The sequence below is a fragment of the Electrophorus electricus genome, chromosome 22, assembly GCF_013358815.1.
Source record: "Electrophorus electricus isolate fEleEle1 chromosome 22, fEleEle1.pri, whole genome shotgun sequence".
NCBI classification, from domain to species: Eukaryota; Metazoa; Chordata; class Actinopteri; order Gymnotiformes; family Gymnotidae; genus Electrophorus; species Electrophorus electricus.
This window is the reverse complement of record NC_049556.1, coordinates 12205381-12218927: the sequence shown is the minus strand read 5'-3', so window position 1 is coordinate 12218927 and position 13547 is coordinate 12205381. Positions and strand designations below refer to the sequence as shown.

Here is a 13547-nt window from a genome sequence, read left to right as displayed (position 1 = left end):
AGCACAAAAATCCTTCATATGTTAGTTTTTAAAAATGGTTTGTGTTAGTCTGCAGTTACTAACGAGACGTTTGAGGACGTGTGCTTGCCCGTCGACCTCCATCCGCCCAGTGGCCGGTACAACCCAAAGCTCTGGGAGCACTTCGGATATCGGAAAACCGTAGAGGGCCGGCTCGAGGAAGACGGCGCTCCGATCTGTAAACACTGCTTCCGGAAGCTAATCTCCAAGGGCGAAACTACGGCGAACATCATGCAGCACCTTAAAGAGAACCACAATGCCGTCTACACGGAAGTACAGGTGAACCGTCTGTTTTTTAAAGTAAGTTATTAAAAACCTTTTGCCGTACTTCAGTAACTTGTCCTACGTTCATCTGTGCTGTGTTAGAAAAGTTGGGGGTCCAGACTTTTCATTTTAAACCAGCTCCCAGTACACCTGAGCCAGGTGCTGAGTGGTTTAAGTAGTTTGGGTCAGGTGTGCGGTTGTGAATGCCAGACTGTGCTATGCTGTGCTATGATCTGAACAACAGAATGCAGGCACTGTGAGTGACCGGTAACCCTGCTGTTCCACCTCAGAGTGCAGTGAACCCGTTCACCATCGGGGGTGCCACCGAGCTCCCCGAGCTCCATCCCCCGGAGCACAGGGTGAGGTCAGCCGTGTGGAAGCACTTCGGCTACGTGAAGGACGCGCAGGCTCCGACCGACTGTGCCGGCTTCCCCATCTGCAAAATCTGCCTCGCCAAAGTGTCCAACAAAGGGAAGGTCACGGCAAACATGACGGCACATCTCAAGGATCACCACAAAAGCATCTACAATGATCTAAAGGTGTTCATTTGTAGTTGTTAGAGTGAGAAAATTGTGCATTTGTAGTTGCGTTACTTTTTTTATGCATATGGCAGTGGCTCTTATCCAGAGTGACTAGCAGTTTTTGATCCTGTTACAGAGAGGCGAGTGTAGTGTAGCACTAGGAGTCTTGCTCAAGGACTCATTGGTAGAGCACAGCACTTGAACAACCAGGACTGTTACTCGCTACTCTATACCAACCACTATTAGAAGAACTATTTGTTCAGTTTGTAATTAAATGCCATGTCCTTGAAATCCATCTGTGTGTGATAGATACCTGAAAAAAAGCAGAAGATGATGAGTGCTGAAGATCTCCCAGAGCTCCACCCCCCCAGTAAACGGCCTCTGTCTCCCATATGGCAACATTTTGGCATTCCCAAAAATGCAGATGGCATCGTTGAAGATGAAGGATGCCCTGTCTGTAAAACATGTGGCAAAAAAAATTTCAAGTCAAGATGCACGAAAAATGATAAGACATCTGCAATTTTGCCATATTCAAGTTTATGAGGAGTTCAAGGTAATATTACAGTATTACACTTCTTGTTTCGCACCCTGTTTGAGTGTCAAAAGGGAACCAGTGTGCTCTCTCATTCCAGAAGTCCCTGAGAACAGCAAAGTTGGGTCTGGAAGGAGGTGCCCCCAGCGAACTTCACCCCCCATCCAAAAATGTCCGTTCTTCCGTCTGGGAATACTTTGGATACCTGAAAAATCCAGATGGAACGATAAACGTGGACGGGCGGCCGATCTGCAAGACGTGCTTTCAGAAGGTTTCCAGCCAGGGTGGCAACACCACAAACATGTTCAAACACCTGGAAGACAAGCACGGCTTTAGCCAATAGAGAGGCTTCAGGCTGGTCATGTGACACCAACTCCAAGAAATGCGCATGTGAAGATCTATGATATGGAGCATATGTATACACCCCCCTTATTTATCTGTTGTGGACACGGGGTTCTGCGGTTCCTAGGGATACCATACCGTTTTGTTTTTGTTTTTTTCCTTTTTTCCACTGCCACTTTTTCCAAGAACTGGATTTAACAGACAAGACGTGCTGCTATAAAAAGATGAATCGCTACTGCTGGATTATTCTGTGATGCGTCTAAAGAGATGAGACTTTCTGCGTCTAAAATGTTAACCTTATCTGGACATGCAAATACCTCATGCTGAAACCTCAATCGTCGTCTTACCTCATAGACTCCAACAAAGGCCAGAAAAGCTCCGGGTCTAAGATGGCTCCAAGACTGGGAGGTAGGTCTTAGGCATTTATCAAAGATTAAGACTTAACTCTGTCTCGAGAGTTTAACTACTGGATGAATTTACAGTGGTCTGCTGTTTTGAATTCAAGTCCTCCAACAAAAGATGTGCGCGGAAGTTGGTTAAAGAAATACTCACTCTGAGTTCCCTTGCCACACGAAGATCAGGTGCGTGATCTTGTGGTTCTGTTGGTTTGTCTTCTAGTTTGGGGCTGTGAACGTTTTTGTAATCTGCCTAATGACAAACTTTCCCTACCCAGTGGGAGATGCTCCACTTTGCTACTGAAGTGTATTACTTAGTAATAAAGTGAAATGTGCACCAAACAGGGAACAGATGCTGGGTAAGAGTGGGCGTGCTGGTCCCCTCTAGGCGAATGGGCGTACTGGCCTTTCCAGTCCGAGCGTGGTGCGAAGGCCGTGGGGAGCGGGATGCCCAGCCCGTGCCTGGTTGGTGTCGGGGATGTGCCGCTGAATGTGCACGTGATGCTGAATTTAAAACTCATGCTGGGGAGATGCAGAGGCCTTTGGATGGAGTTCTGGGAAATGCATGGTCTCCCCGAGCTGGCAGCTGGAGGACTCGCTGCTCATCTTGGACGGACTTCTGAACATTTCTGGCAAATCCTAATCGGGACTTTGGCACTCGGGACCGCCTCTCCTGTGCTGACATGGTGTGAGCGTTTCTTTCGTTAGCTGTAGGCAGCTGAGTTAAATTATACGAGCTCTGCCGTCACTCAGTAGTGTGTTCTGAGCACTATGCCACGTAGCTGGTTCTTGGGTTGGGTAGTCAGAAAGATCGGGGTTTGAGGATAGCTTGTGTTTAAACCTGCTTTGGGACCAGTCGAGCTGGGGATCTTGGCCTGAGAGAAATGTTTGCTGAAAGCTCCAACACCACGTTTGTCTCAGTCAGTCTGGGTCACCCTCTTATTCCCACATCTAATGTATTTGACAATTTTACATACAGTTTGGTTTGTTTAACTCTTTCTCCTTTTAAGCCTCGGTTAGACGCCGTTCGGGAGAGAGTAGATGAACTGAGAGGCCAGAAATGCGGCTTTATTTTGCGTTCTTTGGCCTCCATTCTTGTGACTTCTCTACACCGTACATATGTGTACAAATCAACACCGTTTTTGTCTTTGATCTTTCTCCAAGCGCCGTGAACACTGAGCATGTGTGCTGACCTCTGATGGTTACCAGGTGTTCCTTTGGCTTGGTACTTGGGGATTTTTGAAATTTGTGTGTGTGTGTCACTGATTCTGAATGCATGTCTGGTAAAGGGAGGAGGAACTGTACAACATTTATATGTGGACATTTTGTTCACGCAAACAGTGAAGCCTCAAACTGAACATTTTGTTTAACACACAAAATGGCCTTTAAGGTCTGGTGGAAAACTGAAGATGAACCTGAACTTTGAACCGTGGTGACATGGGCATGTATGGCTGACAGTGTGCTTATTGGTGATTGGTGGGTGCTGCCGGTCTTCTTGTTGGTGATTAGTTGGTATCAGCACATACCAGTCACTGACCCTCACTGTGCAGCACTTTGCCACAGGGTAATGAGCCTGTAAACCTCCTGTAAAAGCATCTCCAGGCTTCTTGAGGCCCAAGAGAGCAGAACGTGTTTGATTGGCTGAGTCACCTGACCTGAAACCCGCCGAGTAGCGTTCCGCTCGCTGAAGGCATGAAAATCCCGAAACAAACGGGAACTGAAGACGGCAGGATTCCAGGAAGAGCGTGAGGGTGTCGGATGTCGGCCGACACTTGGTGAAGGCTTTGCAGGCTGTTATTGAACGTGCTCAAGTACAGAGCCAAAGCCACAGAAGTCTGTCCCTCCACTACGTGTTCACATGCCTGGGGACTTATACGCGTCTGTCGTCTTCAGCAGGACAGAGTCCGGGGAGGGGAGAGACGGGAGAATGTCCTGCCCCGACGTACCCAACCACTGCAGAGTGAGGGTCCTGGTCAGTGGTTAGTCACGTGACCCTTCACAAAAGCTCCTCTCCTGTATCCAGAGCGTTCAGGTCTTTGGGTAGAAGGGAAGCTGTACTCTTATACAAGTACTGTGACATTTTATATACTTTCTTTTGCACTTTTTTGAAGGAATTGCATTATGAATTGCATTATGAAACACATTAATTACTATTAATTATACCCTTGCGATGAAAAATCCTGTACTGACATTTTTGTGTAAAAATCACTTTAACCTGCTGACATTTGATGTCCCCTGTTTAAAATAAATCGGTCACTAAAGTTTCTTCCGTGTATCGGGCAATATTTTAGTGTTACATGAATGCTCACGCAAAACAGAACCATCTCCACGGCCATGAATTTTTCTACCATAGATACATTTTCTACAAAATAAAAACAATAATATAAAGCCTTATTGAATTTTTCAATGCCTATATGAATAATGGTGTTTTAATGTAAAAGTTGTACTAAATCAAAACAGCTCAAACTGATTACTAGATTAGTAATAAATATAGCTTTTGTCATTACAACCGAGACGGATTACAGCAGCATGGTTATGTAATGCTGTCGGTGAGAGGCTGGAAGGTGGTGGCATCACAGTGCTGGTTGAACATCGTGATGTCTTTCAGCCCTATTCGGAAGGTGCTCTTATCCAGAGTGACTTGAATGTTAATGACCTTTGGTCTAGCACTACCTGCCAGTACCCATAATGCTCTACACAAGAGTGTGGACCTGGACTCCTGCAAAGCTGCTCAGAGATGATGTCTGTTGTCTTCAGTGATACTGAAATGAATGCAGTGGGAAAGTTTGAAGACTTCCTTCCCGTCCTGGAAGACCAGCAAGGACTTGTTTTCTCTTTCGCTTGTCTGTGAATCGGTGTTCCCGTGTCCACCTTCAGAGCTCTGTGTTCACTTGTTTCTCAGTCAGTATTGATGAGTATTGATTCTCACTCTCTTTGTTTGCTTGTGTCTTCATCAGTTCCTGCAGGCAGCAGTGTGGTGGATTGGGCAGAAGCTGGACATCCTCCGGTTGTGCTCCTGTGCTGCTGGAGCACGTGGGAACAAGCAGATCCCGGAGGAGGTTTTTCATGGAATTATCGGTGTACTGGTCACTGATGGAGGATTAAACCAGTAATTACCGCATGTCTGTTGTGAAAGATCAGATTCACGTTCACCCACAAAGGCCCACAATGAAAGACGCACAATATTTTGTATATATTTATTTATTGAAAGAGAGAGGGAGGAAACTTAAGGAAACTCCATGTACCATAATGCCTTGCCTGAAACCCTTTGTTATGCTGTCTTCACCCTGGCTGATTGACCTGGTTTCGGTCGAGGTTGTCACGTGCTGCGTTTCAGGGTGTGTCTGCTTAGCCGGAGGGAGCTACTCAGCTGTCTGGGCCTCTCTCCTAAGATGGCCCCCTGCTGGAACACTCAGGAGGCGGAGCCTCCCACAGCAAGCCCCTCCCACACAGTCTTGCAAAGCCTCGGCGTTCCAGGCCCCCTGGTGGAGGTCAAGGGAACAGCAGGTGCAAGAGACATGGGGGAGATGGTCACAGCGAAGCACGAACCACAGACGGCGGCGACGACGACGCAGGCCGGTAAGGTTGCCAGCAGGACAGGGAGGAGTCTGAAGAAATGGAGGAAACAGCTGGGGGCATGGCTAAATGACTGCCAACAAATTTGGGCCTCCCACTGCACACACCGAGGAGAGCATGGAGGGTCATGGGAAAACAAGGCGTGGCTTACAGGGTCATGCTGTGTGTGGTGTTACTGTGTTTATTTGGCCCTACCCCACAGACACATGAAGGAGGGAGGTTATTAACCGTTTAATACGAGGTGCTGAAACACAATTTTCCTTTATACATGTGTTCTAAAGGGAATCTAATGGACCAAAGTTTTATTATAAAGTTTATGAAATTACTTCATTACAGCAGAAAATGACTGAACGGCCATTCAGGTCCTTTCAGCTGAGGTCTATGCCCAGTGTGTCGGGGGCACCAGTCCAAAAAAAGCATGTAAATAATAATAATAATAATCACACAACAACTCTTAAATGTGTTCATTTAAGTAATTTACCTACAATGTAATTACATTCCAAATGCACATATCAAGCTTGTCACATACAAAACAGACAGCACTTGCCAAAAAAAGAAATTCTGCACTTTTTTCTATTGGAAAGTGACACATTTGCATCATACATTCTTCTCTTGCTAATGAACGCTGGTCAGTAAACTCTAACCTGACCCTGAGTTTATTGCTGTATTATTCCCCACAGTGAACAATAGAGACTAGCTCATTTACACTAAAGCCTCTGAACCCTTTTAATATGTGAAAAGTATAGTTAAGCTAAGTTTCCTGTATTTTGTTTGTTTGTGACTCATTTCGGAGCAAAGAAAAAACGTTTCACGGGAGTAAGACTAATTCAGCCACAATAGCAAGCATGTGTGTAGCTTTGGAGGGGGCGAGGTCTTTGCACAACTCCAATAATGTTAGGTTGTGTGGTATGAGCAGTGTCGTCCCCCCCCAGATTAAAATGAACCCTACCCCACTATTTTGCATTTTCCCCTTCATGGGCACTGAGACTGAAGAACTGCTCAGAAGGGGATGTTCTCATTTCAGGGGGCACCCAGGCCCTTGGGAGCAGAGTCGGCATCTTTTCCACGCCGATGGCCCTGCCTCATACACCACGGCCTCCTCTGCGTGCGTTCAGCCTTGTGATGACTGCGCACCCAGCCGCTGGTTCTCTCGTCCATCTCGCGTACTGGCACAGGCGGCAAGTTGGAATGCTCGAAGTAGGTGTTCAGAGACTGGCACGCCATGGCCACGTTACGCCAGTACCCGCACGTGGTCCGGCCCGAGGGGGAGACGTGGAGACGCCCGCCCAGACGCGTTTGGACTTGATGAAGAGGCGGCAGCGCTCTGAATGAAATATAATGAATTTACCTTTAACGTCAACCTGTCCTACCTCTGACGGCGCTCCAGCTTGGTTGTACATGGAGATCGCACATGTGGGGTTTGTGGGGGAAGACCTTCAATTCTTTTGCTTTTAAAAAAAAAATATTATTTTTTTTTTGAGGGATATTAAAAGGTGCTAATTTCTGCTTGTGTAAATATAAACTTCATGTAAAAAATAGTCTTTCCTTTTTACATAATTTTTCATTCTTAACCAAGTTAGAATGTGCCATTCTTTCTACATAGAAATAAAGATAAAGACGTTTTGCTCAGTAGTTGACTAGTTTGCCTGGTTAATGGTCTGCACAGGATGCCCCAACAGAGCCTCCACCCTGTAAGGCCCCTGCACGGAGGAGGCTCATGCCAGCAGGCCTAGGGGGCGTGGCCTGGCATCCTGCTGGCTCAGCGGCGGGACTTCTTGCGTTTGTGCCTGGTCTTGCGGATGCAACTGTTGATGGCGTCCACGCACGCCTTCCAGTCCTGTCCATCCTCCTGTAGCTGCAGCCAATGAAAGCGCTCACAGAGGTGTTCTACACACACACACACACACACACACACACGGCGGGAACGTGACTCAAGAGGCCGGCTTCCTGTGCTCAAATGTGTACCTGATTTTGTTTGCGTTTAAAAATCAAGTCCTGCTTTATGTTGTAGTTGACCGATTCTGCCTGCTTTTGTAATGTTTACAAGGCCCACAGTCTTGCCCCTCAATGCGATTGGCGTCCTTGTTGTTTGTGGGTGGAGTTAGTCTTACCCCGCAGAGCTGAGATTTTGTTGTGGTCCAGTGGTTGGATGCCGTGCTCCGCGTTGCCATACACGTTGCTCTGCACGAGCACGTCCTCCGAGAACATGAACCTGATGAGGTAACGTGCCACGAGAGAAGGGCGGGGCCTCTGCCAGGCTCCAAACAGGGCCGCCTGTGGGACCTTTACCCCACGACCTGCAGAACCCAGGAACACTGGGGAAAGACAGAAAATACACAGACGTCCTGGGTCAAAGAGAGGAGCTTTAAACTGGCCAGAATTGTACCACAGGGGAGACACTCACCAAGTGGCTCTTGGCTAGATGCATCTCTGTTATCAGACACTCTGTGTTTGTCAGACTCTCCTCTGGGCATGCTCTTTGGGGCCCTTTTCCGCCGTGGGTGGTCGGTGTCGCTGTCTGACAGCTCCACATCAATCTCTGCAGTTGGCTTGGGCTCCTCGTCTGTGATTGCTCTGGTGGATTCCGGCTCGAAGACTTGGATTGGTGCAGTGCACTCGTTCATGTCTGTTACTGTGTTCAGCTGTTAAGTTACACAGAAATCTGTTTTGCTAAACAGCTTTAGCCCTTATTGCTAGAGTTTAATTCTAACTACTGCATTTTACATGTCAAGATTATGCACATGTACCCAATACTGTACACAGTACTTCCCTTACTACCACTTTAATGGTCCTGCACTCAGTATAGTATTGCACCTTAAGAGGAGCAGATGGTTCTCTGCCCACCCCCTTCAGATTGTGTGCATTGCTGCCATGGCAACCCTTACCCTGCGCGTCCTGTCCATCAGCCGGATGTACCTGGTGGCTTTGTTCATGACGGCCAGGCAGGCCCTCCAGTCTTTACCCCTCTCGTTGAGTTCGTGTTTGGGATACCGCCTCTGTGCCCACTCTGTGAACAGCCAGAGCACACCAGACTGCAACCCAGCTCAGAAACACCGGTCTGTAGGCCTGTACGCTACAGCGCCAACGCAGTGCTCACAGGTACACATATATAGACGTACAGTAAAGGAAATTTTTTATATTTTTTTTTTCTGGATTTTTTGGTTCACTGTGGATTCTCTGGCCACCGATTAATCCACTCGTGTAGGGCTCTATAACCTGAGAACTCTAGCTGCCTCAGGTATGGCCTGGGCCGGACTCCACCCACTCACCCCGTATGGCGTTGAGCCGCTCGGGGTCCAGGCGCCTCAACCCCCTGCTGGGGTCGCCCCTCGTGTTGCCGTGCAGGAGCTCCTGGCGGGAAAAGACGCAGCGCATGAGGAAGCGGGCGGCAGACGTGGGCTGTGCCATCGTGCCCGCCTTGCGTAGGAAGCTGCTCGGGACCACGAACTTCCTGTTTCCTGGAGGAAAGGACGGCCGCCAAGAGAACAGAAGCGGAGGGCTCAGGTCAGTTCAGGTCATCTCGGGTCAGCTGGGTTGACTAGGGTTCCTTTACGGAGTTTTTAATATTCTGTCAACTGCCTGTGTGGACTCGTGTGTTCACTATCTACATTTATTTCTGTGCATAAATAAAAATGAGAAACTGCACTGTAACTGCACCATGTTAAAGGAGTTTGTTCAGTTTTACTTGATTGTATTTAAATTAGCTGAAGGTTTGTGTCGATCTAAAATAAGTAAAGGAACTCAGTAACGCGAACTTTTACAGCCCGATCACAAGAATGTACGTCAAACACAGCGAAGACTTCCTCTCTGTCTTTACCTCCTCAGCAGCTCAGGTGTGGTTGCTAAGGAAACGCTATTTCTTATAAATATTCATAACCTCGCCCAGCATCGGGGCTCGGTTCCCCAAAGGCATCATGAACACAAAGATGCTCATGACGTGGTAGAGCGAGCATCGCCGCGAACACTCTCTCTCCTGCTTAAGCCGAGGTAGCGCTGGCACGTTACTCCGGCTTGAGAGGTCTTTGGCTAAAGGTTGCGTCTGCGTGGATGTTCCGTTTCCCTCCTCTGCCTGCTCTGAAAGGATCACGCTGCTTTTACGGCTGCTAAACCTCCACCTAGGGCTGCCTGTGGGAACTGCTGCAGCTCACCTGCGTTACCTGTCGCCGTGTGAGGAGGAGGACTCTGATCTAGAGGGTCCCAGCGCTGCTGGGAGGGCGTTTCCGTGACTGCGCACGCCGGGCCGGGCCATACGCTCGGCTGGCACCCGCCACTGCCCACGTGTTCCATGGTGTTACTGTAGGCCTGGCGCCGCCCATCTGTGCTGTTCAGCCAATGCTGAGTGAGCATTTCTCTGCCGCTGTGAGGTGGGGCTTGATGTTGGGTGTGCGCCTGGGCCAGCACGAGGTCGTCTGGGACGGCCAGGTCGCTGGGGCTGCGCCGCCCATCGGAGGGGTCAGGGGTACCCTGTTGCGGGCGGTGGGTGTGGGGGGGCGCCCTTACAACCTCCACCTTCATCTGGAGGCTGGGCGTGCTGCCTGGGGTCTGGGGAAGATATTCGACGCTTTAATGACTGGGAGCTGTTAAACAAGCATGTAGCGATGACGACGTGTATCGGGCGGCCCCGCACTCACGTTTGGCACTGGCACAAGGCCCCGGTGCGAGGGCGGGGGGCCGCGTGTCGGCGCCGGGGGGTCGACCTGCTGCAAGGTCGTCACTGAGGTCTTCAGCAGCTCGAACTTGGCGTCCAGTTTCTGGATGGCACCGTACATCACCTGGAGAAAGGTACCTTAGTTTGTCCATGCTCACAGTAACGCTGAAGAACTGGAGCTCATAACGAATACACAAATTATCAAAGGAAAGAGTCCTGAAGTCTGTTAAGAATAGTGAGCTGAGTAACGCTACTCTTGTACATTTTAAATGCCCATCTTGTTAAATCTCCACCCTGGAAACCCCTTAATGACCTGCAAAAGTCTTCAAGCTCTCACCCCACTGGCCAGATCACTAGATCACAAGAACGAGTTAGCTTGTTAAATATGATTTGTTAGTTTCACTTTTTCTGCTTGTATAGTTGATGCTGTTTTTTATTTCATCATCTCTTTTAAATCTTATTTCATCATAATTTATTCTATTATACACCAATCAGCCGTATCGTTGAACCCACCGGCTTTCTACTGTATAGCCACCAAAACAGCTCTGACCCACTGAGGTACAAACTTAACAAAACCTCAGAAGGGGTTCAGACTCTGCTGCCTGCGTGGTATCTGAGTAATACCTGGCAGTACGCGAGAATTTCTCCCAGTGTTCTTAGAGGATCAGCTCCAAAACTTTCTGGAGATGCCGCATTCTCTTCCCCCTTCACACACACAGAAGAATACAATCCGTTTCTGTCTGATCAATCAAATGGGCACTGCTGATCAAAGAAATGAGTGTGTGTGTGTGTATGAGTGAGTGTGAGTGAGTGTGTGCACGCGTGCATGAGAGTTAGAGAAACAAACAGGTTGTTGTAAACGGGTTCTTCTTCAGCTGGTCTGAAACTGGGTGAAACTAGTTTAGGTACATAGACCAGTTCACATAGAAAATGGATTATTGTTCTATAGAACATGGAATCTCAGGCCTCGGGCAGAACATGAAGATCAAAATGTTAACGTTAATAGCGAAGAAAAATAATTCTTATTCAGATTAAAGTATATTAAACACACAAAACAACTCATGGATATGTGAATACAAACACACAAAAGAATAATATTTTTAAGCTAAAATTCTACTCACGCTTACACAGTCAGGTGACTCTTGCTCCATCTGCACACACGTGACATCCAAGAAGGTGTCGTCCTCAATCTCGGGCGCCTAGAGGCAGACCGAGATCAAAACAAACGGTCCGTTTATTAGGGCTCAACATATTCCGTGAGCAACATGTGCTGAAAACAAAGCACAGCAGATCTGCTCCGTCCTCCGTGCGTGAGCCGCGGCTCGTGTTTCTCGCGCTGTGTGGGCTTACCGGGCCGTTGTCGGGGGAGACACGGGCACCGTGTTCCGCTGCAGCCTGATTCCCGTACATCTCTTGCATCCCTCGACTGGCACCCGTTTCCCCAGCCATATCGCCACACGCTCTACGTTCTGTTTTTGTGTCAAAGTTATCTACAGGGAGGATACAGCGGGATAAATCATCACCAGCTTAAAGATTTACATGCATCAAATATACTTTTCCTTCTTCTTAAAACGTATAACATGAGAGCGCGTCTACGGTTAAATAAAGCACCGGCCGTCTGGTTTAACGTTAGAGCGCGTCTACGGTTAAATAAAGCACCGGCCGTCTGGTTTAACGTTAGAGCGCGTCTACGGTTAAATAAAGCACCGGCCGTCTGGTTTAACGTTAGAGCGCGTCTACGGTTAAATAAAGCACCGGCCGTCTGGTTTAACGTTAGAGCGCGTCTACGGTTAATTAAAGCACCGGCCGTCTGGTTTAACGTTAGAGCGCGTCTACGGTTAAATAAAGCACCGGCCCGTCTGGTTTAACGTTAGAGCGCGTCTACGGTTAAATAAAGCACCGGCCGTCTGGTTTAACGTTAGAGCGCGTCTACGGTTAAATAAAGCACCGGCCGTCTGGTTTAACGTTAGAGCGCGTCTACGGTTAAATAAAGCACCGGCCCGTCTGGTTTAACGTTAGAGCGCGTCTACGGTTAAATAAAGCACCGGCCGTCTGGTTTAACGTTAGAGCGCGTCTACGGTTAAATAAAGCACCGGCCGTCTGGTTTAACGTAAGAACGCGTCTACGGTTAATTAAAGCACCGGCCCGTCTGGTTTAACGTAAGAACGCGTCTACGGTTAAATAAAGCACCGGCCGTCTGGTTTAACGTTAGAGCGCGTCTACGGTTAAATAAAGCACCGGCCCATCTGGTTTAACGTAAGAACGCGTCTACGGTTAAATAAAGCACCGGCCCGTCTGGTTTAACGTTAGAGCGCGTCTACGGTTAAATAAAGCACCGGCCCGTCTGGTTTAACGTTAGAGCGCGTCTACGGTTAAATAAAGCACCGGCACGTCTGGTTTAACGTAAGAACGCGTCTACGGTTAATTAAAGCACCGGCCCGTCTGGTTTAACGTAAGAACGCGTCTACGGTTAATTAAAGCACCGGCCCGTCTGGTTTAACGTAAGAACGCGTCTACGGTTAAATAAAGCACCGGCCCGTCTGGTTTAACGTAAAAACGCGTCTACGGTTAATTAAAGCACCGGCACGTCTGGTTTAACGTTAGAGCGCATGTCCGCGGTTTCCTCCATTACCGCTTACAGACAGCGCACGGGACCGTCCGTCCCAGGGAAACCTCGCGGTAACCTCGCGCGCCCATTCCGCCCCCGAACGTCGTTTCCGCGCTTCAACTCGACCTCGGTTTCACCTAACGCTTCACGCGCTGCCGGAACCCGAGCAAAGACCTCGCCGGTTTATTTCGAGCGCCGTGATCTCGCGCTACTCGCGTAAAGTACCGGGCGTCCTCGCGTCACGTTCGCTGAGGGACGGGGAGAACGGCGTTAGCAAGCGAGCTAGCGGTCCTCGTTACCGACCGGCCGCGCTTCACGTGTCCCCCAGCTTTAGGGAGAAACGCCGATTAAAGGACGCTGGACGACACCTGACCGTGATCACTCCCGCGAGCTTTAGGCTGCACTGTACACACCGCGCGACTGGGGAAGCGGAACGGTGGAACGAGTGTACGGCGCTGCTCGCTGCACGGGCGCTATTGTGCTCGTTCCCTCGGAGTTGACGGAGACGCTGCCCCGGTTGCTAGTCCCGGTTGTTAGTCCCGGCCGGTAGACTGACCGAGTATCGTGCACAGCTGACGGGGACGGTGCAGAGACATGGTCCTCGTACTGGGGTAAATATGTCCGGTTTGGACGTCCTCTCGCC

General features: G+C 49.0%; 2 protein-coding genes across 7 annotated transcripts in view; one reads left to right on the top strand and one right to left on the bottom strand.

Annotated features, from left to right (window-relative positions):
* LOC113592278 overlaps positions 1 to 7280 on the top strand; it is a 22506-nt gene extending 15226 nt beyond the window's left edge. Inside the window, exons 19-25 of one of the 4 annotated variants that reach the window (XM_035521273.1) lie at positions 49 to 318; positions 573 to 821; positions 1113 to 1356; positions 1436 to 2085; positions 3966 to 4140; positions 5030 to 5651; positions 6673 to 7280. In XM_035521273.1, coding sequence (XP_035377166.1) covers positions 49 to 318; positions 573 to 821; positions 1113 to 1346 — 753 coding nt within the window. In that variant the 3' untranslated portion in view covers positions 1347 to 1356; positions 1436 to 2085; positions 3966 to 4140; positions 5030 to 5651; positions 6673 to 7280. The other 3 variants (XM_027033103.2, XM_035521272.1, XM_035521274.1) reach the window with 3 other exon arrangements.
* On the bottom strand, positions 7117 to 13547 carry LOC113592276 (BEN domain-containing protein 2). 3 transcript variants are annotated; one of them, XM_027033097.2, is made up of 11 exons: positions 13461 to 13547; positions 11647 to 11786; positions 11418 to 11495; positions 10921 to 11001; positions 10280 to 10420; positions 9797 to 10190; positions 8918 to 9106; positions 8534 to 8655; positions 8053 to 8290; positions 7760 to 7963; positions 7117 to 7535 (listed from the first exon to the last, which is right to left on the bottom strand). In XM_027033097.2, the coding sequence occupies exons 1-11, from the start codon at positions 13498 to 13500 to the stop codon at positions 7408 to 7410; spliced, it is 1755 nt and encodes a 584-aa protein (XP_026888898.2). In that variant the 5' UTR covers positions 13501 to 13547; the 3' UTR covers positions 7117 to 7407. The 3 variants fall into 3 exon arrangements, with proteins under 3 accessions (XP_026888898.2, XP_026888899.2, XP_026888900.2); XM_027033098.2 differs by having other exon boundaries at positions 11424 to 11495; XM_027033099.2 differs by lacking the exon at positions 13461 to 13547 and adding an exon at positions 12929 to 13425.